The sequence below is a fragment of the Streptopelia decaocto genome, assembly GCF_964273445.1.
Source record: "Streptopelia decaocto genome assembly, chromosome: 18".
NCBI classification, from domain to species: domain Eukaryota; kingdom Metazoa; phylum Chordata; class Aves; order Columbiformes; family Columbidae; genus Streptopelia; species Streptopelia decaocto.
The window spans coordinates 8,894,033-8,918,875 of record NC_138673.1 but is presented as its reverse complement, the minus strand read 5'-3'; the positions used below and the strand labels follow the sequence as shown (position 1 = coordinate 8,918,875).

The 24,843-nt window shown below is 39.8% G+C and overlaps 1 protein-coding gene across 3 annotated transcripts in view; it reads right to left on the bottom strand.

Annotated features, from left to right (window-relative positions):
* Positions 1–4,112: 4,112 nt before the first annotated feature.
* Positions 4,113–24,843, bottom strand: part of BRIP1 (BRCA1 interacting DNA helicase 1) — a 46,750-nt gene continuing 26,019 nt past the window's right edge. For all 3 annotated transcript variants that reach the window (XM_082068368.1, XM_082068370.1, XM_082068369.1), the window contains 6 exons: positions 18,650–18,809; positions 17,815–17,936; positions 9,629–9,741; positions 8,450–8,532; positions 6,608–6,826; positions 4,113–5,786 (listed from right to left, as the gene is read on the bottom strand). In XM_082068368.1, coding sequence (XP_081924494.1) covers positions 4,915–5,786; positions 6,608–6,826; positions 8,450–8,532; positions 9,629–9,741; positions 17,815–17,936; positions 18,650–18,809 — 1,569 coding nt within the window. In that variant the 3' untranslated portion in view covers positions 4,113–4,914. The remainder of the gene's footprint in view (positions 5,787–6,607; positions 6,827–8,449; positions 8,533–9,628; positions 9,742–17,814; positions 17,937–18,649; positions 18,810–24,843) is intronic.

Below are 24,843 nucleotides of genomic sequence, written 5' to 3'. Positions count from 1 at the left end.
CTACTCAGTAGTTACTCCAGAGTTACCCCTCTGTCAGTGCCCATGGACGTTTGCATTTGTACAAGTATCACAGAATCCCAGAATGTCAGGGGTTGGAAGGGACCCCGAAAGCTCATCCAGTGCAATCCCCCCATGGAGCAGGAACACCCAGTGAGGTTACACAGGAAGGTGTCCAGGCGGGTTGGAATGTCTGCAGAGGGGTGACCTCATTAACATTTACAGTTATCTAAAGGGTCAGTGTCAGGAGGATGGAGCCAGGCTCTTCTCGGTGACAACCAATGACAGGACAAGGGGTAATGGGTTCAAACTGGAACACAAGAGGTTCCACTTAAATTTGAGAAGAAACTTCTTCATGGTGAGGGTGACAGACACTGGCCCAGGCTGCCCAGGGGGGTTGTGGAGTCTCCTTCTCTGCAGACATTCCAACCCGCCTGGACACCTTCCTGTGTAACCTCATCTGGGGTTCCTGCTCCATGGGGGGATTGCACTGGGTGAGCTTTCGAGGTCCCTTCCAACCCCTGACATTCTGGGATTCTGGGAGATTGCGGAGCAAAAGGAAAAGCACAACATCAAACCATTGCGACTAAGAGTCCTTTTCAGCCTGATTTAACATTTAGCTGCAGCACTTACACATGCCTTATAGAAAGGCGCATGTTCACATGCGCTTGTATTATATCATAAACATACACATCAGTGTGCACTGTTATCACTGCAAATGTAGAAAGCATTTGTTAAAAACGATTGCAATCATGATTGCAGAACCTCTAATAGTATATTACTAATATACCTGTGCCTGTTCACAGCAGTACATCCTTGGTCATTTCAAATAATCCAAGTAAGATGAATATTTATTTCTGTAATGTCAACAACTATTTTCAATTTTTATCAGTCAAGTGATTTAGTAACTATTCACATGCCCAACAGCTAATAGTACAGTAAAGAGAGTCTGGTCTCTGCAGAACAATTTCATTTTGATTTTTTGGAACTGCAAGACAAGAATGTCCTTCATAAATACTCAGTAATGATCTATTACCTGTGAAATGTTTAAAGAGCATTTTACAGCTAACACGCCCCATTTATTTTAACTGGTATTGTATGAAGCCGCCACCATATTTAAATGGTGGTATCAGCTGACATAAGCAACTATTTAATACCAACCAAATGCATTTAGACTTAAAAATTGTTTAATGTAAGTCATGTCAGATGAATGTTATTATCCTCCTAACTCTCAAAGATATATTTTTCAAAGCTCATATATAATAACTAATAGCCAGTCACAAATACTTTTCTTCAGAAATAGTCACTACATCTTTCAGGTTATATTATCAACAAAAGCAACGTGAAGAAAATTGAAGCTGATGTAATGGTTTTCACGGCATCTTTTTGACAACAAAGCTTGTATCTAAGATCTGACCACTCACAATTTCTAAACCAGATTATAAGGCTAAATCCATGCAAACCCTTAATGGATCAGGATTTTATTTCCAGCGCTGCAAAAACTTCAGTTGTGGCCAAGTCTTATCAGCCCCGGTGGCAGACAGATTACAGAAGATGTGCCGTGGATAAGTATGAAGCACCACCAGCTTAAACCAATTACACACTTAGCACAAAGTTGTCAAACTACAGACCAATGCCAAATCCTAACATGTAATTTCTATCATGCTTACAAATTTTCAGAATTATACTGGATAGAGAGCCTTTAAGAAATGCAACACAAACATACAGTAGAAAGGACAGTATTTGGAAATCTCTAAGGTTTCAGTGGTGTGTAAATAAGGAAACTGTACTAATTCAATACTTACCATTTCAGAATCTACAGGGTTTGTTACTAGAAGGCAATAGTTAAAACTTGCCTGCACCTATTCACTGGGAGACATATCTATTCAATTATTTGCCAGCTGACAGTCATTTCTTTTACAATAAGAAGCATAATGACAGGTAACCACAAAGCAATCCATAGCTGTCCTAATTACTCTTTACAGGCAGGAAAATGTGTGATAAAATGCATGTTCTGTGATTCGCTTCCCCTGGTTTACTCGCGTCGGTGCTGTTAACCTGTAGCTTCTGACGGCCTTCGACAGTGCACTTAAACCACACGAAAAAAATCTAGACAGACAACCACTGTACAATTTAAGGCATGTAATTAGCAATTATTTCATGCACACTTCACAATAATAATCTGTTACGTACTAAGGGAAAGAAACATTAATGAGCTACTTCTGGTGCTGCTCTGTGTACTGTGTTTGCATAATAATGAGGTCCAATCTGCTGGAAAACACATAAAGGACAAATTAATAAGGTCGTCATTTTTGTCTAATGATGCTTAATACAGTTTTAGCAATCTGCTCAAGACAAAAGGCGGTCACTCAGACATAGCCGATTATGCATTCGCGTGGCAGATGAAATCTTTATTAAACAGAATGATGAATCTGATTAACATGCGATAACAAATATACAGTCTGCGAAAATGACCGTGCCACCTCCTGCAAGCATCCCGCACGTCGACTATTAAGGCTTTACTCAGATTGAGGTCAGACTGGTATTCCCGATAGGCGCATTAAGATAAAAGTTTGCCAAATGTGGTAACATGCTGAACAAAACAATATCCTGTTATATAAAAGCTACTGTCTCAACAGCTGACTGTCTAATCGGTTATAGCAACAACTCCTTAATAAGTTTAAAAATTTAATTGTCAGAGTTTCGTTCACCTTTGAACGTCTGAAAGACAATTGATGACATTAGCTAAGCTAGATCTTAAAGCACCTCGAGTCCCCTACATTTACAGTACCAAAATATTTGCTGAAGTTCCAAAGTACTATCTTTCATAACGTTGCCACTGCAAACAGGAATATACAATTATTTAGGGTATTTTAAGGAGTATAAAAATAGTATCAATTTATATGCCACTGATTTCACATGAAGTCTGAATAAGTTAAAGGAGGTTTCTAGGTCAATGGCAAACACGTGATGTAATTGAATTAGTAGAAATGTAGCAGTAAATTTTAAAATTGAACTTTCAGTATAAATGTATAACACCCAGATGAGGTTACATAGGAAGGTGTCCAGGTGGGTTTTGAATGTCTCCAGAGTAGGAATCACAGAATCTCAGAATCCCAGAATGTCAGGGGTTGGAAGGGACCTCGAAAGCTCATCCAGTGCAATCCCCCCATGGAGCAGGAACACCCAGATGAGGTTACACAGGAAGGTGTCCAGGCGGGTTGGAATGTCTGCAGAGAAGGAGACTCCACAACCCCCCTGGGCAGCCTGTTCCAGTGTCTGTCACCCTCACTGAGAAGAAGTTTCTTCTCAAATTTAAGTGGAACCTCTTGTGTTCCAGTTTGCACCCATTGCCCCTTGTCCTATCATTGGTTGTCACCGAGAAGAGCCTGGCTCCATCCTCCTGACACTCACCCTTTAGATATCTGTAAACATGAATGAGGTCACCCCTCAGTCTCCTCTTGTCCAGCTCCAGAGCCCCAGCTCCCTCAGCCTTTCCTCACCCGGGAGATGCTCCACTCCCTTCAGCATCTTTGTTGCCCTGCGCTGGACTCTCTGCAGCAGTTCCCTGTCCTGCTGGAACTGAGGGGCCACAACTGGACACAATATTCCAGGTGTGGTCTCCCCAGGGCAGAGCAGAGGGGCAGGAGAACCTCTCTGACCTACTGACCACCCCCCTCTAATCCACCCCAGGTACCATTGGCTTCCTGGCCACAAGGGCCCAGTGCTGGCTCATGGTCACCCTGCTGTCCCCAGGACCCCCAGGTCCCTTTCCCCTACGCTGCTCTCTAATAGGTCATTCCCCAACTGATACTGAAACCTGGGGTTGTTCCTACCCAGATTCAAGACTCTACACTTGCCCTTGTTCTATTTCATTAATTTTTTCCCTGCCCAGCTCTCCAGCCTGTCCAGGTCTCTGATGGCAGCACAGCCTCTGGCGTGTCAGCCACTCCTCCCAGCGTGGTGCTGCTATGGCAAATGAGCAGTTAACAATGTCATCTCTGCTCTCAGTCAAAATATATCAATACCTATAAATCAATCTTAAGATCTTAAAAATCCTGCATCTTCATATTAATATATGATGGAAACGAACAGTCTTTTAATGAAAAAAAAAATCAGGTATAGTACACTTTATTACAGCAAAATCCTGGCTGTTTTCATTGCAACACATGAAAGAAATGTTTAAAATACTTAAAAAAAAGTAGACTGAGGAAGACTTAACAGACCTTTATGTACATATTTTCGTTGTTACATATTGCATAGAAGATGTGTTTGTAGGGCATACAAATGAATAAGTTTTGATACGAATAGTAACAGAATGTGATCAGAAGAAATCAGAACCTCTCGCAAAAGGAAATTGTAAAGAAACCTCAACTCATAGAAAACAAATAAAGACCACTGAAAAAGCCTCTCATCACCGTCAAATATCAAACTGTTCAAATACTACCACACAGCTTCTGATAGACACTTTGACAAAAGAAATATGAAGGAAACATAATACTGAAGAAAACACCTATTTCAGTATCCAGGCTCAATCTATCATATTACTTGATCTTCAAAGATGCTGTTCTCATATTTAATTAAAAAAAAGCCCTAACAAATGCAAAAACCAATTTGATTATATGGGTGTTTTGCTTTCTGAGAAAAACCCAATTGTTTGATTTTATTTAATGGCAGTTTCATTAAATCTGGAATAGACAAACCCCAGCCTGTAACTACAAGCCAATTGCTACTCGGGCTTCTGTTTAGAATTTCCACGCATGATGCCCTTTCACCACACAGTTAGGATAAAGAATCTTAATTACGTCTGTAGAAGACTACACGTTAACTTTCACAGTGACAACCAAGAAAGTCTAATGACAACTGGAGTGTGCTGGCAGCACACACGGAACGAGAGCAGCGGTTGTGACCGGGGCACTACAAGCCACTGTTGTTCAACAGAGAAGACGACGCACCTTTATTTCGTGATCTGGAAAGACTGATCTTCCGTTTTATGGTGTCCATCCCCTGAGATGCTATCTGCCCTGCTTCTGTTTCACTAGTCATCTCTGCATTATTAACCGCACTATTCTTACTCCCCTCGTTGTGCATTACTCCATGTAAACTTGCGCTTCTGCCATCACCCATCTCTTTTTTAGCCACATTTAGTGTTTCTGAGGTCTTAATTGCAAAGACATCAGTAGCAGCTGTGCCGTGCCCACATTTAGTCTGATTCTCATTTGCATTACAGGTTGGAACCAGCGGTTTGATCTCCTCATCCTCCGTTTCTGCATCATCATAGAGTTCAGGTGTGAAGTAGATACTCTCGTCCTCGTCTTCAGCTTCTGCAGATCCGTTTAACACTGAAAGTTCAGGTTTCCCTCCTGCTGCAGGGAACTCAATGGGGGGCTCAACTGGAAGCTGGAGCTCACGCGAACGCTCTTCAGCAACTGCGGCCTCAGGGTTTTTAAGTGAAACATCAGTTGTTTCTAAACACGATTCTGGTACGCTTGGTTTCTGTTCGGAAATTAATGATGACTGGCATTGATTTACACTGTCAATAAGTTCACCAGCCCTAGCCACATTCTTTTGTTTGCTGTTCGCTGCGGACACACAGTTCTTGGCTTCAGGCAGAGGTGTTGAAGTCAGTGGTTTAAAGCAGCAATGTTCCTTCATAATATCCGCATTAGTCCCCCCATTCCTTCTTTCTCTCTCTGTTTTAGTTGTTGGCATTCTGGGTGTGGAGTCCATATGTTTTCGTCTTTGTGTTACATGGTGAGAATGAGTCTCTACATCAACTTTCTGGCCACCTGTGAAAAATCACAAAACATTAATTAATTGTATATGCCTTCCCCCTGCTGATTTACAGCACGTTTAGCACATCAAAATTACCAGTGTTTTATTAGGTTTACAGTTATTTTATAATACTCATTAAGATCCAATACAAACAAAAGCCCAGATGTTACAACTATCTTTGCACATGAATTGTCTTGATTAAATCAATAGATTAACTGGCACATGTAAATTAAAGTATGACTTGATTTAAAACTTGTATTTTTTTTTATTATTGTGCTCTTATGGTATTTACATCTTTCTTGCCTGAAATGAAGTCATAAGTTCTCCTAAAATTTAGGTAGGAATAGATATTTTCTTGTAAAGCTGGTACCAGAAGAGATTATAAGAAAGGTGTCTCACTGCAATGTCTAAACAACAGATGCAGCTTCAGCCAGGGCACTCGTCTTGCAAAAATGCTGATCTTTATAGTTTTTGATGGAAAAATAAAGTAAAACCAATTTTGATTGTACTATAAACTTATCAAACATTATCAATTGTTTTAAGACAACCAGATGGAATGACAATTAATTACAGTCTGTTGAGCACAGCTCATACACATTTCTGAATAATTATCATTTTGCACCATAGCACTTCTGTAATTTTAAAAACTATTTGTTTCTTCTGAAGTAACATGCAACGTCACATTTAAAATTGTTGAGGAAGATTTTCCCGCAGGAAATGAACATACTTTGTTTCCTTGTTGCCATGATGTGACTTGGCTGATTTGACACTGTAGGATTGAGTGAGCTGATGGTTGTAGTAAAATTAATTTCTGAAACCAAATATTGCTCCTCACCTTTAGCAGGAAGATCTGGTGACAGATGAATCGTTGCTTCCTGTTGAGAGGCTTGAGACAAGTCTTTTGAGTTTGAAAGTACATGGGGAAATTCACTGCTGCACTCTGACAAAGCATCGATGCCTTTCTGGTTTCTTGTAGCGAATGCTTGCAAGGATTCGAGTGCACTACTGAAATTTTCATGGTGCTGGATTTGTTGACGAATCCATTTAGATAATCCTAAGGGGAAAAAAAAAAGGGTATGTTACCACAAAACTACATCATCTATATCAGGTATTACACATCCGTAAAACAGTACCCTAATATTGGAAATACTTCTACATACATATATTGTATACACAGAGTCATAAATATTTCAAGAAGCTACTCATGAAAGTAATATAATGTTTGTCTTCTTTTCCAGGGCCGGGAACTTAATTTAATCAATGGTCATCTTGACTCATTTGTGAAGTTTTACTTTCAAGAAAAACTACTAATCTTACCAAATCTTGACCATACAGATTATTTGTATTACTACATGTATTACCTCTGTCCACTTAGATAATTTAAATGTATTTTTTGTACAAACAGACATGCCAGAAAACAGTTTGACTTGTACCACAGCAGCTGAGCTCCACCTGCTGACTACACTGCAACATTAGCTGTTTACATCATCTTTTTGTCCACCTCTAGTAAACAGGGCAGGAACACAGATATATAATGCATTCCTGAGCAATGTCTGTCTTTATTAAAAAAAAGATGAGTGTGCACGACCTGTTTTAATTTCTCTGCACTTATTTTATCTGTATAACACTACAAACAGAAAATACTTTTTGCATATTAAGCATTTAGTGGTTCCTTAATAGGAATAGCAGGTCTCCTGGCTCCCTTCCTCGACTTCCTACGTGTTTGGATGCTCTGATCTTGTGCCCGGTAGAAACAGTCCCTGAACACAAACCAACTCTCTTGGGCCCCTTTACCTTCAAGCAGCCTTGCCCATGGGATTTCCCCCAGCAATTGCCTGAAAAGGCCAAAGTTTGCTCTGCTGAAATCCAGGGTTGCAATTCTGCTTGCTATCCTGCTCCTGCCACAGGAGATCCTGAACTCCACCATCTCATGGTCGCTACAACTAAGGCACCTTTACCGCTTCAACCAGACCCTCCTTGTCAGTGAGGATGAGGCCCAGCAGTGCACCTCTTCTAGTTGGCTCCTCCACCCTTTGCATCAGAAACCTCCTAGACTGCGGCTGGCCGGCCGAGTCGTCCTTCCAACAGACATCAGGGAAGTTAAAATCCCCCACCACAGCCAGGGCCTGTGACTGTGAGGCTGCTCTAAGCTCTCCGTAGAGGCCTCATCAACTTCCTCACCCTGATCTGGTGGCCTAGAATAGACACAGACAATAGTATCACCCTTGCCATGCTGCCCCTTAACTTTCACCCATAGACTCAACTCGCTCCTCATCCGTGCCTGGACAATACTCAATACATTGTAGTTGCTCTCTCATCTAAAGAGCAACTCCACCAGCACGCCTGGCTGGCCTGTCTTTCCTGACAAGGACACAGCCATCCATGCCCACATTCCAGCCATGTGTGCTGTCCCACCTTGTCTCTGTAATTGCCACCAGGTCATAATCTCCTGCCCTAACACAGGTTTCTAACTCCTCCTGCTTATTCCCCATGCTGCACGCATGGGTGTACAAGCATTTCCGAGATTGAACTGAACACACTGATTTCACCCTAGAGGTGATATATTTCATTATGGCTTTTCCAGCTCAGCTGTATTTGTATAACCATATTTCTGCAATATTAATTTTTCACTATTTATTAATATTAGTAATTTCCCAGTAAGATTTTTGCAGCTTACCAGTTATGTACTTATTGGGGTTATTCCGGAAGCGATCATCAACCAAAATAAGTGCACCCCAGTCGTTCCTATGTCTTATACACCTGTAGGAGAGCAAGAAAACAGTGTAAACATAGAGTGAATATGCTAAAACCCATGGGGATTGGATGACAGGGATTGTAATGAGTCAGCTGGAATATGCCAAAATATACAAGAAGTGCTTTCCTACTGTCTTGCATAAAAATTGTTAGAGATGCCATGGAAGCTCAATTTTCCTTCATTTCTTGAATGTACTGAATGAAAACAAGTTTAAGAAAAACACGCACAAATATTTTAACTAATGCTTTTACTCTCCAAAGAGGAATCTAATAAATCAGGCCTGTAACAACACACATTTACAAGGAGATTTTACTCTGTAGATGCTTCTCTCTCAATCTTCTTTCTAAACTTCAATTTATGTTATTGCATTTGTATTAGGTCTGATTTAAATAACAGGAGTCTTCCAGCTGACGTTTCTCTTCTTACCTATAAATCTGTGTCTGTAGCTCTATGACAGATGTATGGCATGATCTGCGACAGACAGCTATAACTACCTATGTATATGATACATTTTGTCGGAGAAGGATGAATTAATTCCAGCCTGTTCATAAAAGTGGGGGGAATTTTTTCATTTGAGAAAGTAAGCTCTACCACTTCTTGTAAATCTGGAAAGAGATCAGTGGGCACGATAATTGAATTGACCTTTCACAATGGTTGGAGAAAAGGAACAAAAAGCTGTTTCTCTCCAATGTACTCGTAGCCTAAACATCAAACAATTGTTCTGAGCCCCCCAAGAGTGTGAATAATTAGAACATTTGAAAAGAGCTAAGGATTTTCATTTGGTTTGTAAGCTCAAGAGCTATTTGTCTCTGCAAATGCTTTCCTTTTTGCACATCTGGACTACAAGCAATTGAAACCTGCAACCAAACTGAAGTGGAGTTCGAATGTAAAACAAAAAATCTGAATTAGAACAACACTCAAATGCACAAACTGAAAACCAGACAGTTGCCAGCACAGAACAGCTGAAGATCTTGTTTCTACGATACGAGTTTTCCAGCCTGATTTATCCCCTTTGTGTTATCAGGAATTACTCCTTCAAGATGCCACCAAAATGAAGTTCTACAAATGTATATATTTTTAATTATGTTCAGTTTATCTCACCTTCCCAGGGCTTGGTTCAGAGCCCTATAAGCTTGAATTTCATACCACTGGCTCCCTGGTAAAAGGCCTCTTGTATTTTTGTGCTGGTCATTGTACTTCCTCTTTAATTCAACCTAATAAAGAAATCACAAAATATTGGTTTTAATAATCACGTTGAAAAGGAAATCATCTAAATGGGGGAAAACAAGCAAACATTGATTAAATAAGTGAATATATAAAGTGTGCTCCAGTGCTTGAACTTTATATAAAGTGTGTGATCTGAATTGGAACAATAATTTTGGTTTGGGCCACTATATATAGTTCCAACATAGATCAAAAGCATTTGTTAGTATTGGGAGGAGGGGGACTGAATTTTTTTTAAATAAAACCCCACAAAACCACACCAAAAAGGGTCTTTCCATTGCTCTTTTGTACAGTATTAACCTTTCTAAACTGACAAGTGAAAGGACACGCTTCAGGAGAGAAAACAGCAGACTTCTAACTTCTTCTGACAGGTAACTTTCAAGTTGCATTTGGATAAGAAATTTTAGTTTATGTACTTATGCCCTTTAAATTGCCTGTCAAATTTACAAATTCAATCTTTACAGCCAGAAAGTAAATTCAGTTTGATTTCACAGATTTAATGTTTGTTGCAGTCACTCAGAATTTAGTGACTGGCATCCGAGGTTGCCCTTGTATTTATTTCAAAACAGGAGATGATTTCTTATGAACATTTTATGAGCAGTAAAACCGTTCTTTAAAAAGGAACTTAGGCTTATCTGTGCACTTCTACAAATGGCAATACCACTGGAGGAACAAAAGGGTGTTCCTCACCTCTTGAAATAAGGTATGATGATGGAAAATTTCATTAAAGTCTTTAAAACGTAACCAATGACAGTCTTATAATGCTCCTGAACATACTTTGGATTTGTCTTCTAGTCCTGCTAAAAATTTCTAAAAATTTCCTCTTTCGAAGAATTTCTGTTATCAGTCATATTTTGGCCATTTGTAATAAAAGTAGATTAACCAGAGTGTCTTACTGTGCTAACAGACTGTCGAAAACAGTATTAGAGTAACGGGTCATGTGTCTTACACTGATAAAATTATGACATTTTAATTATGTGCATCAAACCACTGAAGTACCAGGAGAATGGAAACCAGTCAGATCATCTGCATTGTATTGCATTATGCTGTGAATACAATACATTACTTATACACTCTTCTAATACTTTTTTGCATTATGCAAATCTATCCTGCTTGTACTGCACATCAATGCCAATTCATTTCTCAAATTATACAAAAAATCCATGTTCTCTCGGTCTAAACGTGTAATGCATCTTAACAACCTATCTTTCCTACCTTAGAAAAAGGGTTAATAGAAAATATTTCTGTTTTCTCACTTAAATGATCGTGTCTCAGCATGAGATGACAACTTACATTGCTGAGAGTTCAGCTTGCATTATAAGACTAGTAAAGGTAAAAGGCCAGGGCATGTCATTTTAATGCAATCAGAATCTATTTCATTGTATAACTCTTCCATTATGAAGCATCAAATCAGCGCCCAATTCAAAATGACATGTTGCATATGTGAAAAAGCCAGTCTCTCCTGCTAGCAAATATCCGCAATGCGCAGGAAACCACAGGCTAGAAGGGATTAGTTAAAATGTCAGAAGACAGCCTTTTACTTTTACCTGTTCATCCTTAAAAACATCCCCCTAGCTCTCGGCCATGCTTTGCAGACAAATGGCTGCGGTGGCAGCAGCACAAGGCCTGTGGCAAGTTCTGCCATCCTGTCGCTGTCAGACGGATTAGGCTTTGATCTGTCTGGGAGGTTGCGGTCACATCCACATTAACCCAAGTCTAACAACATATACCTGCTAACCGCTCCTTCTTTTAATGCTTAATTAGTTTGACATCTTCCACTACGGAATATTAACTGAGAAATATCAACAGAAAAGAAATGCCATGAACAATTGTTTTTTTTTTCTCTGACTTGGAAAAATATTTTGAGGTTTCTGCTACGATTCAGAAGAATTGTCAAATGTATTTTTCAATCAGAATTAGCAATACCAGCTTTTCTTCGATGTCAACATTAAACAACATTCATTATATTATATCACAAGTGTTTGGTAAACCACTAAAACAGTTACTTGTAGTAACATTGCTTCCCATCAAGAAACACAGATGTACTGAGGATTCATATAGGTAGAGAATGTGGATTTATACTGTGATGACCATGGACTAGATCAGTCAGTTTATGACACAAAACTCAGAAGAGTAGCTCAAAAACTAGAGTTTAAATTCATCTGGCAAAGTTTTGATATTTTTATGATGCATTACTTTATTTAACCAAATGCAGCGCTACACTCTGCTTTCTAAAAACAAGCAAACCAAAACAGCCTAAACTGTCACTACTAGTTGAGAAGCCAGGCCTGTTCTTTCATAAGACATCACTCCACTAACATCTTCAACTGTCTCCTGTTGTCTCTGGGAGATTAAAAACAACCTCCAGTTTGGAACCTGTGGTTTGTAACCCATATTCCAGAAAGAGAAAACTCCTAAAAGGAAAAAGGCAAATAAGCTGAGGATGGTGTCAGTACATGCACACGTGTAGGTAGGTACATCTACACACACGTGTAAACTCACGCCCTTCACTCCCCAGCACTCTCCTCCATCTGTTCTCCATGGAAATAAAAAGTCTGAAAATGGATATATATGTTTTCTGGCATTCCACTGACTTGTTTCTCTGGTTTTATGAGAGGAAAAATAGTAATGAAAACAAAGGCCATTGCTCGCAGAATCAACAAAAACTCTTAAAAGACATATTCACATTCAAGATCTACTAATTCCCCACCGCCGAAAAAATATCAAGGGGTCATTCTCTGCTTCCATCCCCGAAAAATACATAAAAATGTTTCTTAAGCAAGTCTACCAACCTAAAAGTCTCCTGTGCCCAGTTAGAGTCTCTCTTCCACCTGAAACAGCAATAATTAGAATTCTTCAAGAATATACTTGCCATCTACTTTCCCCCTGCTGAATGCCAAGCAATCGTAAAAGTTTGTAAGAGTGGGAAAGTAAAGAACATGAAACTCCATTTATTTTCTTTTACATCTGAAAATCCTTAAATGGAAGTAGCATTAAATAGTGCAGCATTTAACTTCCCCCCCTCACTTCAAAGGTGGTAACAACGTCTGTGAGATTTAAGACTAAGTAACCTGGGTGAGTCGTAGAATATGCTTCAAACTTCCTCGCTCATCAGTAGACCTACCAAAAGTTGTATCTAAACACAATGTCTCAATTTATTAGCCCACAGGGAAAAAAACGTTCTGGCAGACTCCAAGCATTCCAAGTGCAGTGTGAACACAAATACCGCATTGCTCGAAAAAAACAACAGGAAAGCCCCGCGGCTGTGAGCACAGCAAGACCTATATATAGTGAATAAGACATGATCAATACCTTGTGCTGCTCAACTATCTTTGAGATGCTCTGAAGCTCCGTCCTCCCAGAATCTCTTGAACAGATGAATCTCTGGGTGGCTGAACCCTGCGGCTCTGCCCCGCACACGGGCCGCAACTCAAATCAACAGCGCGCAGCAAAGCCACGGAAACTTAAAGATAGTTCAGGTGGCCTTTTCTGCCTGAAAATTTCTATGCCTTCCTCTGGTAAGAGTGAATAGACTAGGGAAAGAACATCTCTGCAGATGGAGATCTCACTTGAGCTATTTTGCAGAGTGTTGTGCTCAAACAGGGCACCTGGAAAGGTACCGGGCATCCATGGGATTGAATATAATCAAAACTAGGAAAAGTTACTGAAACCAGGAAAAAAAAAAATCATGAAAGTGGCAAGAAAGAAACTATATATGGAAAAACACTGAGAGGTCGTTTCTCCATAACCCAAAAGCTTAAATATGAGATCTGACTAAGAAGGTAAAGCCAACCAACCCAGGAGCAAACTACTGTCTGTTGGAGTCTGGCAGCGGCCACTGTCCCTTCTGGGGCAGAAAACCAGCACTAGCGCTTCGTGCACAGCCGTATTTCTCTTATTTTGAATTCACAAGGTATTTTATGACTAAACACTTCCCCAGTATTCTCACTCTTAATCCCAGTGTTAGGGAGATGGGAAGTTTATGTAATGTTGTAACCACCAAACACTTTTAGTATTGTCAACTACACCACGTGGCATCTCAGAGATCTGGAAGTTTTCCGGTTTGACAAATCTTGTAGCACATCCACCCCGGGCCCATCTACTCATCTCGGTCTTGTAGGCTTTGAGAGACTGCGAACAAGTGACTTGATTAAAATCTAATGCAACCAAAACTCTCCTCTGAAGAGAAAATTCAATCCATTTCCAGTGAAGCAGAAGTGAAAGAAAAACCCAAACAGCTTCCCTGGAGGTATGAGGCCGCCGCGGCCGCTCGGTGCCACCGCGGCTCAGGTGAAGTGGGAAGTGTCAGTCATCCTTACAAATCCCCAAGGTGATAGCTTCACTTTTAGAGCTTTCAACATGCTTTGACAGTGAAGTAAAAACGGAAAGGTCAACGCTACTTGCTAAGGACAAGATAAACACAAGAAAATCACTTTGGAATTTTTTATGGATCAGAAAAGTAAACTATTAAACGTCAACGAAAAGTTTTGATTTGCTGTATTATCTATCCAAAGGCTTAACTTGCGGATATATTCAGGGATGATTTCTGTGATCTGCGCCAACATATTGACATTAACCTTGCACCGGGAGAAGAGAAATGCCATCCACTCATCTTACATGCTAAGTTAACCTCAGCGTTACCTTTCCTAGCTCCAGGAATGCTGGATTCCATAGGATTTTACAGCTACCCCCACATCAATACTCTGCCATCAATATTTTTCTCTTAATTCCATTGGATGTAAAAAGAGTCTGAATGGCTTTGACTTTTTACAACCATCCTTATTTCTGGAAAAGTGGGAAGCGCACAGCATGTTGCCCAACTCAGGTTAAGCATCTAAAATAGCAATAGTTTTCTTAGAAGTTTTTCTTATCTTAGAAAATAGGATGCAAGAAATGAATTCTTTCAGCAGCCATTTATCTACATTCTTTCTCTTTGCAATGAGGAAAAAGCATGTAGATTCAAAAACTGCCACAAGGACTAGAATTCAACTGAAATATTCAGAAAAATACACTTCTTCCAAAATGATACAAGTATCTCAGTTTGTTGAGCCCTCAACAAAGGAGAAAGAAACTTCAGCCAGATTAGCTGCAAATTCTTTGCACCATGGAGTTACATATAACCTAGAAAAATTGTAACTGAAATGATGTATTCCATCACCTTTCACAAATTATGTTGCTGGAACTAATCAAGAAAATATTTGCCATGGTAGTTCATATTCACCCCATAGTAGCTATGGGAAATACTCCTCACTAACGGCAAACTCAGCCACAGTTCTTGAGTAATGTCATCACACAGAAATCCCGGCCTTATCAAGATTATTTTCCTTGCACGTCTATTGATGTAAAAGGGTTTGACTGCATTTTCCTCTGTATTTTGGTAAAGATCTCTTAGCTGTTACATGATTAAGTAGACTCTACTGTACAACGATCAAAAGCATCTGGAAAGGTGGAAGGGGAGAAATGCTCTGGGAAAGCGAGCTCAGCGCTTGCACTTCAGAGCCGCCCATTATCAACATTTCACAGCGAGTTTCTTTATTTTCAGGTCCCCGAGGTAAGAACAGTAAATTATGACTTGAACTAAACAAGTCACACTTGGCTCCAAAATCAGATTTTCCTACCTCCAGTTTCAGGTCCCAGCGGTGGGCAGAGGAAATCCTGGTCACAGCCAAAGAAGTCAGTTTTGGCTCCAAAATAAATTTTCCTGCTTTACTAGAGCCAAAGCCTACCATTGAGAGCACCATAGCTTTAAGCAATACTTTAACGTTTCTTTTATATATATTTTGCTTTAGCAACCCAACTCTTCAGCAATATGAAACCGTTTTCAGTAAGTCGGAATTAGGGTTTTGGCTTCTCTTTCTTAAATCAGTATCGTTTATTATCGAGTACACTTCTGAGCCTTAATCATTTCTTTCTCCCTAACACTAACAAAGTGCTTTAGACTCTTCCCTTTGTGAAAATGAGTGAACGCAAGACACTATACACATAAAATTTTAAGTGAGGCAACTGGAAAAGAAACTAAATTGTAGTCTTTAAAGGTTCTACAGAAAATAATGTAACTTATAAAAGCATACTGTTACTTAAGAAGACCAAACGCTTGCCATTTAATTCCAGAAGTTGTGGCATATATTTAGCACAAACATATGGAGAGAATAAAACTGGATATTATACACCAGGCTTGACAATGAGTTTCTTGCCCAAGTAGAGGCTGATATCTGGATCCAAAATGCTACAATTCAAAATATATAACAGAAGTTAATGAATAATATGTTAGATAACATGTATATGGGATTACACATCTTTTTCTGTCATGTTATTTATGTTCTCTAATATTACAGTTCAGTGGTATTAGCATCAAGTTACAAATCATAAATTATACTTAGAAAGCAGGTTGATCACAGACAAGTAATATTAGCTGAGATGAGCCAACATCAAACTGCCAACATAAAACATTGGTCTCCAAAGGTACGATTCTACGCACCCCTGTGATTGTGCACAGTCCCAGAAGTATTAAAGGGATTACTCACACAAGTAAAAGCTACGTGCAGGAGTAAGGGGTTATAGAATTGAGTCTTAAGAGGACTTTTGGTAACCCAAAAAGCAGACATGCAAGTGTATTTTTGTGTGGAAGTGGAGCACTTTTTAGTGATTTAAACCAATCCCAGAAGTGTATAATTCACAGATAATCCAAGGGAACTGTGAATCACTTGCATTTCCTGTTTTTCAAGGGATGTTGCTATTAATCATCTTGTCATTAATCACCTTTGGCATAGCTACTAAGCACCTATTGCTATGTAAAAGCAACAGATGTACCTGCTATGTCTATGTAGGTCTAACTTGACTCATGTCACTATATTTTGAATTTTCTTCTGTCTGCTGAAAACTCAAGCTCCTCACAAAAATTCAAAGCTGGAAGGTTTAAAACACCCAGGTTTTAATCTTAAAATCCTACAAAAAAAAACAAAAACAAAACACCCTGCATATTGCCCTCTAATTACATGCTTTGAAAACAATCTCAAATAGGAAAATGATTTGAATAAAATACTGTAATCATATTCTTCCTCAAAGCCTTATCACAAATTATTTCTGCTGTTTAATGCAAATACTTGAACAGTGGCTTTCACTTTAAAACCCAACTCTGTTCCCACCTCAATTCCAAAGGATTTAGAACTGATTATAAAAGCAAGGTTAGAAGATGAAGTTGCATCATAGGCAGGTTGCAACTGAAAAAAACCCCTGAAGTCTTGGACAAAACAGAACATGGTTCGATTGCAAGGGAAGTGCTGCCAGCTGGAGATCACTTTGGATCCAAGCTCTTGACCAAAAGACATGTTAACAATAAACCCAGTTTCCCCGAGCATTATTGTAGGAGCAGTGCCGTGCACCAGCCAGCTCCTCAGGTCTGACGCTCAGAGACCGGTGCCTGCCCTTCTCTCATCTAGAATTGATCACGGCAGTGCTTTGTGCATTACCATAGCTAAATATATATACTCAAACCTTCAGCTGCTTGCAATTTGGCAGCTAGTGTCCCTGTCCCTACTTAAAAATTTAGAGGTTTTCTTCAGTCTAATTAAAACAATAGCTCAACACAACACTGATGCTTTGGGAATTTAGTTATCAGTAATGGGATGTACTGCCTGTGATTCTATTATATTACATATTTGGTTGAAGTCAAGGTAAAATCAAATAGACTACTTTAACCTTAAGGAACATAATCCACTATGAACATAACTCACTCTTGACACATTCTTTTTCATTTAATTTTGTATTATTTAGAACCCAAACTCCTGAGTTTCTGGAAATAATTTGGAGTAAATTGCAAGATTTCCAGCCATACTACAGACCAAGTATTTCCAAAAGGTCATTTCAGCATATGCTTCTAAAACAAAGCTTTTCTAGCTCTAGAAAAAGTGTTAAGTATTATTTGAATGTAAATGTTTGTATACTGAAGTACAGTGTGTTATATTTTAGGAAGACAAAACAGGTTGTGGCTGAATAGGTGCTTCAAGAAAGTTGTGCAAGCCCTGAAAAAACATCGCATGAGGCAGCAGGTGTTGATAACCTACCTGCAGGTCTTTCACATTTGGAAAGGGAATACCAATGGTTATAACCGCACGGGCGTTCTCATCGCAGAAATCCAAGCCTTCGCTGACTTTTCCTCTGCATACGGCTATGAGGAGCGCTCCATCTTCAACAGGGCAGAGAGGAACATACAGATCATACCCAGGGCAAGTTGCACCAACATCTTTAAAGAGCTACACAAAATATAGCATAATACACCGTGTATCGGTCTGGAAAAGGTGAGTGGATATTAAAATATTGACTTTATTAGAGGGATGAGATCAATACTATTGTGATTTTGAATATCAACTAGCAAAATAATTTTACACTACATAATATATTGGTGCTTAATTATGCAAGAACCGTATGTACTTACAACAAAATTTTAAACCTTAAATTTTGCACTCCAAAAAATCGTCCTACTTCTCATTTGACATACTATCATTCTTTATTCTCTATACTAATATTTAAGTATTTTCAGGATGAATCCTATAGTGTCCCTAATATAAAATGGTAAATCACAGTTATGCAATGCATTGTAAGCCCGATCCTTTGCGAAGCGACTCTGCGCTCTGCTGGCCGCACACTGCACGTCCTCGCACAGCTCCCTGCCTCCTGAATACCACTATTAGGGTGATGCATCATCCTGTAGTTCACTATATCCTTACACAACAGCGTAAATAGCAATTAATCTTCCAAATTTATCGTAATAACTTATTAAGTTGAGGTTAATTTAACTACTTATCCATACCTTATTCTAATTGTTACGCACTTAAAGAAAACCTTTTTTTTAAGCTTGAAGAGCCTGTATCAGCTATTTCGCATGTCTGAAGAACGTACCTCTTTCTCCTTTACACTTTATTGCATCGTAGTATATTTTCAGCAGTTCATCGAAGTCACTCTTTGCCCCTCCTTGAGGCTCAGCAATGACTGTTTTAACCAGCTCCAGGTTCCTCCATAATCCCGTGTGCATCCAGCGATCTTTTAATTTGTCCAACAGCTGAAAACGAACAGAAAAACCCAGAAGAGCTGTAACAAAAGGTTAATCACTCGAACTGTTCAAATAAAGGACACAGACACTTACTGCAGTAAAGCCACATTATTCAGTTTTTGTATTTCTGAATACCACTTTCCCTCGCATACACCGTTGCACAGCGATGCAACACTGCAGCAGAACTAGTACCTGTCATGTTTACAATTAGAAATAGTGCAGATTTTTGAGTTATCAAGGCAAAACTTCCTAAATCTATGAGAGTGGTCACTAAAGAGCATCTTCTGGTATTCCTCAAGCAAGAGGAATGCCATTCAAACTAGAAACTTACATTCAAAGTTGCAAAGATGGCAATAGAAAACCTTCCTCTTTCCTCTTTTGTGGGTTACCCAGGCCCTCCAGGCATCTATTAAACCATAATAGGCTGAGGCTTCTTGTTTGATTGACAGCAACAATCACAATAGGAAATCCTCAGTTTTTGATGGAAATGGATGAATTATTCACAAAAATCTTTGGCAAGAATGGAACAACAATTCATTTAATTCACACAAATGCTATTACCTCTTCCATTTAATGGAATTTGCTGGATATGGAAACTTTCTGGTACCCAGGAAAGAATGAAGAAACACACAATACCCGTGCTATAGACATGGCCACTAAAACAAGAATTATGGACATGACTGAATACAAATAAATAAAATATAGAACACATACATGCCTCATAAGAGCCAGGAATCAAGTGCAGGATTCTCATAAAAAATTATTTCACTTCATGTTGAAAAAGTGCAAATGGGAGCAAGATAATGCCAGGAATCACAGGAAGCGACCATTAATGCCCACAGCCAGTCACTTCTCCTACCCAAGGGAATAATAGTTCCTGCAGTGGAAGGTAGTACGTGTATATTTTATTAAATCCCTTAAAAATGGATTCTCAAATGGTTTATTAACAAATGGTCTTCCTCCAGGAGAGCAGAAAATCTTGTTAGAAAGCAGCTGTCATCTCCCCATGCACTGAAGGATGTTTACTTGGGTAGCTTCTTTCTTTTTTTCCTTGCTGTGATTCAAAGACACCTGTGAGCTCTGATCTCACAGAATCCCAGAATGTCAGGAGTTGGAAGGGACCTCGAAAGCTCATCCAGGTCAATCCCCCCATGGAGCAGGAACACCCAGCTGAGGTTACACAGGAAGGTGTCCAGGCGGGTTGGAATGTCTGCAGAGGAGGAGACTCCACAACCCCCCTGGGCAGCCTGTTCCAGTGTCTGTCACCCTCACTGGGAAGAAGTTTCTTCTCAAATTTAAGTGGAACCTCTTGTGTTCCAGTTTGAACCCATTACCCCTTGTCCTACCATTGGTTGTCACCGAGAAGAGCCTGGCTCCATCCTCCTGACACTCACCATTTATAGATCTGTAAACATTACTGAGGTCACCCCCCAGTCTCCTCAACTTAGCTGTAAGAAACCACGAGCTCAGTATTTAGATTCACCATTTGTTTTTGTCAGCATCCCTCTTTTTAGGCAGCTTCTGAAGTTTGGGAATGGGGGGGAAAACTCTTTTCTCAACATCTCTTGCCATTATGTCCCACTCTTCAGCAAAACCCTCTCACCCTGGGCCCACGAAGGAAAAGCTTTGCCCCTCTCCACTCGCCGTTTCATCTTATACGGCGCCAAAAATTGCATTAGGCATTTCCCATGTCATGGAACAAGACCAAAGATTTGTTTAATGTATTTTACCCTAAGGCAACTTCATTGTAATTTCCAGCATCTTAATGCAGTTGAGAAGTTAACTTGCCCTTTTTCCGCAGTATTCACTACCTCTGGACAGTGATGTTTGAAGTAGCAAATACCTGAAATGAGAGAGGGTCTAACACATAACACTAAAACACAATGAGGTTTTCTGGTTTACAGTTCCCGAGATCTTGTTCTTCTACAAGCACCTGCTACTAAATTTCTTTACATAGACTATTCCTTAAACATTTCAGCATTGATTCATGTAATGAATGGATTGCTTCTTGCCAGTAGAGTAAAAAAGCATCACAGAAATAATCCCTCCATCAAAAAGTGCTCGGGGAAGCAATGGAACACTTAAAAATATGAGAGGATGTTCAAGAGCAGTACAGGAGAAAAAGGATAATGATCTAAGCAGCACCAGACAGAGTAAAATAACTCTGGTTTACTGGCTAGTTTAACAACTATTGACTATATAATTACAACTATCAGTTACAATTGTATTGTATATTCTTGTGCACTTTTAAAACAATATGCTCTCTTGTTACCCATACATTCGTATAATGATAACTGAACAAAAGGTATTTCCAGGTGTACAAATTCTACACAAATATCTTGTAACCCTCTTAAAAGTCTGCCCTTATACACTAAAAAAAGCACTTCTCCAAACCTGGGTAGTTTTTTCATCTCATTTCTAAGTAACGTATTTTTTAATGATATGAAGTTCCACCTTTTGTTGTTATTCAGATATCAAGGGTAACTGGGGGGAGGAAGGAAACAGCCATTAGGTTTTTCTTAATAAAAATCACAGTATTGTCACCACTGCTAGTGCAAAAAGTCAGAGATTCCCAGGGGACTAACATTGATCTAAAAGCCTTTTCCCATGCAGAGCGCTTCATGTGTTTGCTACCAGAATTTTCTTTTTGAATAAGCACTGCTTCAAATCAGAGCGTGTCTCCAGTGGGCTGGAAACGTGTTTGAAGGGTCAAATAGAAGTTCTACACGCAGTCAGCACAAAACTTCAGCCCCTCCAGCCAGCCCAGCGGGGCAGCAGCTCCACGGGACTCCGTTTTGGTGGAACCAAGAGGGCTCAGCTGCATGTGGGACTGGAAGAGCTGTCGCTTGCAGAAAACAGGGTTATGATCCAACGCACAACACACAAAAGCGACACCCAGAGACGTACAGTGCTGCTATAATGACACACGCTTGCATGAGCTCTCAAGTATCAGCCCATTAATGCACATCTACACACAGACACCAAATTTCTACATTTATGTGAAATGGAGGGAGGAACAGGTGGTGTCAGTTTTAGAAGCAGCTACAATCTCATAATACCAGAACTGTCCCTTTAGTTTCAAGGCTAAAGTTACATAGTCGTGTGTTCTGGTTTTTTTCTTATGATCACTTCCAGCTATGGCGTATAAACAGGTGCCAAAACCCAATGAGTTGCTTTTTCATTCAGGTGTCAAAACCAAACAAATAAGAGGCTTTTTTTCTCTACCTCAACTGAAGACCCTTCAATTCAGAGAGAACGTCAAGAAGAAAAGCAGTTTGCTTGTCTTACTACAGAATGCTTCCCAGCATTTGGACTGCCAACAAAAACACACTATGGGTTGCTTTATATATCACAGGAAACTTCACTTGCATCAGCTGCCTCCTCTCTTCCTTTCAGTAAAAAAACAACAAAATCTATACACTGACAGATCCTTCTGCAAACTTGTCACTCCAGTCTTCACAAAGGGCAGGAAGGAGGACCTGGGGAACTCTAGACCGGTCAGCCTCACCTCCATCCCTGGGAAACTGATGGAACGACTTCTCCTTGGTGCCATCTCAAGGTGTATCAAGGATAAGAGGGTCATTAGGGGCAGTCAACATGGCTTCATGAAGGGGAAGTCGTGCTTGACCAACCTCATTGACTTTTATGAGGACATAACAAGATGGATGGATGATGGCAGAGCGGTGGACGTGATCTACCTTGATTTCAGTAAGGCATTTGGCACAGTCTCCCACAGCATCCTCACAGCTAAACTGAGGGAGTGTGGTCTGGATGAGCGGGGAGTGAGGTGACTGTGAACTGGCTGAAGAGAAGAAGCCAGAGAGTCGTGGTCAATGGGGCACAGTCCAGTTGAGGCCTGGATCTAGTACAGTGCCTCAGGGGGCAGTGCTGGGGCCTGTATTATTCAATACATTCATCAATGATTTGGACGAGGGAATAGAGTGTACTATCAGCAAGTTTGCTGATGACACCAAGCTTAATCGCATTCCTCACCAAAAAAGAAAAGCCCTCCATTTTGCTTGACACCCAGACATTTGCACTGCACTAGGCTGGGATTATACCAGCCAAGAATAACTTAGTCCATTGAATTATTTAAGCAGTTGTTCGCACTCAATTAGATTTTCATGAAAGGTTAAGCAACAGACTGATTCACAGAAACCTCCTCGTGTTTATGGGAGGTAGCCAACGTAACACAAGGAGGTATTTAAAATTCATTCTTTTGAATGACTAAGCTCATACAAAATACTAACCTATCTATTCACAAAAAACTATCTTAAGCTTCTAATGATAACCAGCTTTCTAATGATAACCAGCTTCATTGAGAGTATGAATATATCTCTGCCCAATTTTTTTCATTTGTTAAGTAAAATCTGCTTTCAAACCAGAATGTTAATTTCCCACTGTTAACGGGAAACTGGAGGAAAAGATCAAATATCCATATAAATACATATGCACAGGTAATCTTTTCTTTACGTACCAAAAATAAGCTGATTTAATGCAGCATTTGAATGGAAACAGGCCACACAAAGATGCTATTCTTATCGAGGAGTGGCTACGCCTCTTTCCTACTGCACGTTTCCCCAAGTATTTATTATCATCGTGGGGCTGGGACCAGCAGCGCCAAGAAACGTTCTTTTGAGCCAGACCTGGTTTATGGGGCACTAACTCCAGATCGGTTTCTGTCTGATTTCCTTTCCCAAAGTGTCACAGAGACTCTGTAATGAAATGCGCCAGAACTGCAAACCAGAAAAATAGATATTAAAAATTATTATTCACCATTTTTCTGCCATCAGGAAACAGCATTCTATTGTGAAAGCAACAATTAAAGAATACGGGGAACATGATAGGGTTCCGACTTTGATTGCTTTGTTGGAAGGAATATGAAGACCAGGCAACAGAGAGGAATTTTAATGTGGAAAGACTTTAGAAAAGTCCTGAAATACAAGTCGACGCGGGGAAGGAATGAGCCCAGAACGGATGCTCACCTAAGTACAACTTCCAAAGGAAAACACTGACTCAGAACCTCTCTCCTTTTTAGCTGATGAGGAAGATTTTCTCATATGTATTCAACTGCTAACCCTGACCACCTATTACAGCCGCAATCTCATCAAGTGCGTAAAATAAAAGTGCATATATTTAAAGCAAAAGTACTTAAATGCGAAGTGTTTTTTAAAAACTGAAGCTTGCACAGATAGTCATGATTCCAAAATTCAACCCGAAGTGCTGAGGCTGATGGCTGCTCAGCAGGTTATTACCTTCTAGAAGAAAAGCTGCAGGTTTTTTTTCATGTCTAGAGATGGAATCCAGTGGGGTGCGAAGGGACCTTGACCTGAGTCACACATTTATTCTGACATCTTATATTTCCACGGTTATGAAGAAAGATCACACAGGCTTTTCATTTTCCTAACAGGTGGTCTGGATCACGGGGTCTTTCCTCACCACAGCTCCCAGGAGAAAGCCGCCTTCAATCGGAAATCCATATCACTACTACATGTGCTATTTCAAGAGATTTTTCACTTAGATCTCTTTTCTAATTCCTTTGCAATAGAAAATCACCTTGAAGAATAAAACTCTGAAACGATGTAGGCGTCTGATTTTCAAGAAGTCGTGTGGAAAAAGTGTCTTTTGAAGTTTAGAAGTACTGATTTTTTCAAGAAAACATTTAAACAAACGTGAAAGGAAAACAAACATTTAGGTCCAAGGTTCATGCGTTGAGATACCTCCATATGCCAGGGAATGGGGGGTAAAATCGGTGCTAGTCCCCACCAGCCTGGCAGACACACTGTGGGGAAGGAAAAAAGAAGGGGAAAAAAAAATAGATACAAGCTCCCATGCAACAACTACATAATTAAACTAAACCCCGAACATGGTGAAAAACTCTGTATTATGAACAAGATTCTGATCACCGTGTGCACACTCCAGCACAATCAAAGGTGAATAATTCATCATCATTTTCAAAGAAAAAGTATGCATCACTCCACTTGGGGGAAACACAGGGGATTTCACTGGTATGATTTTTCTTTAGGGACGATGACAAAGTGCC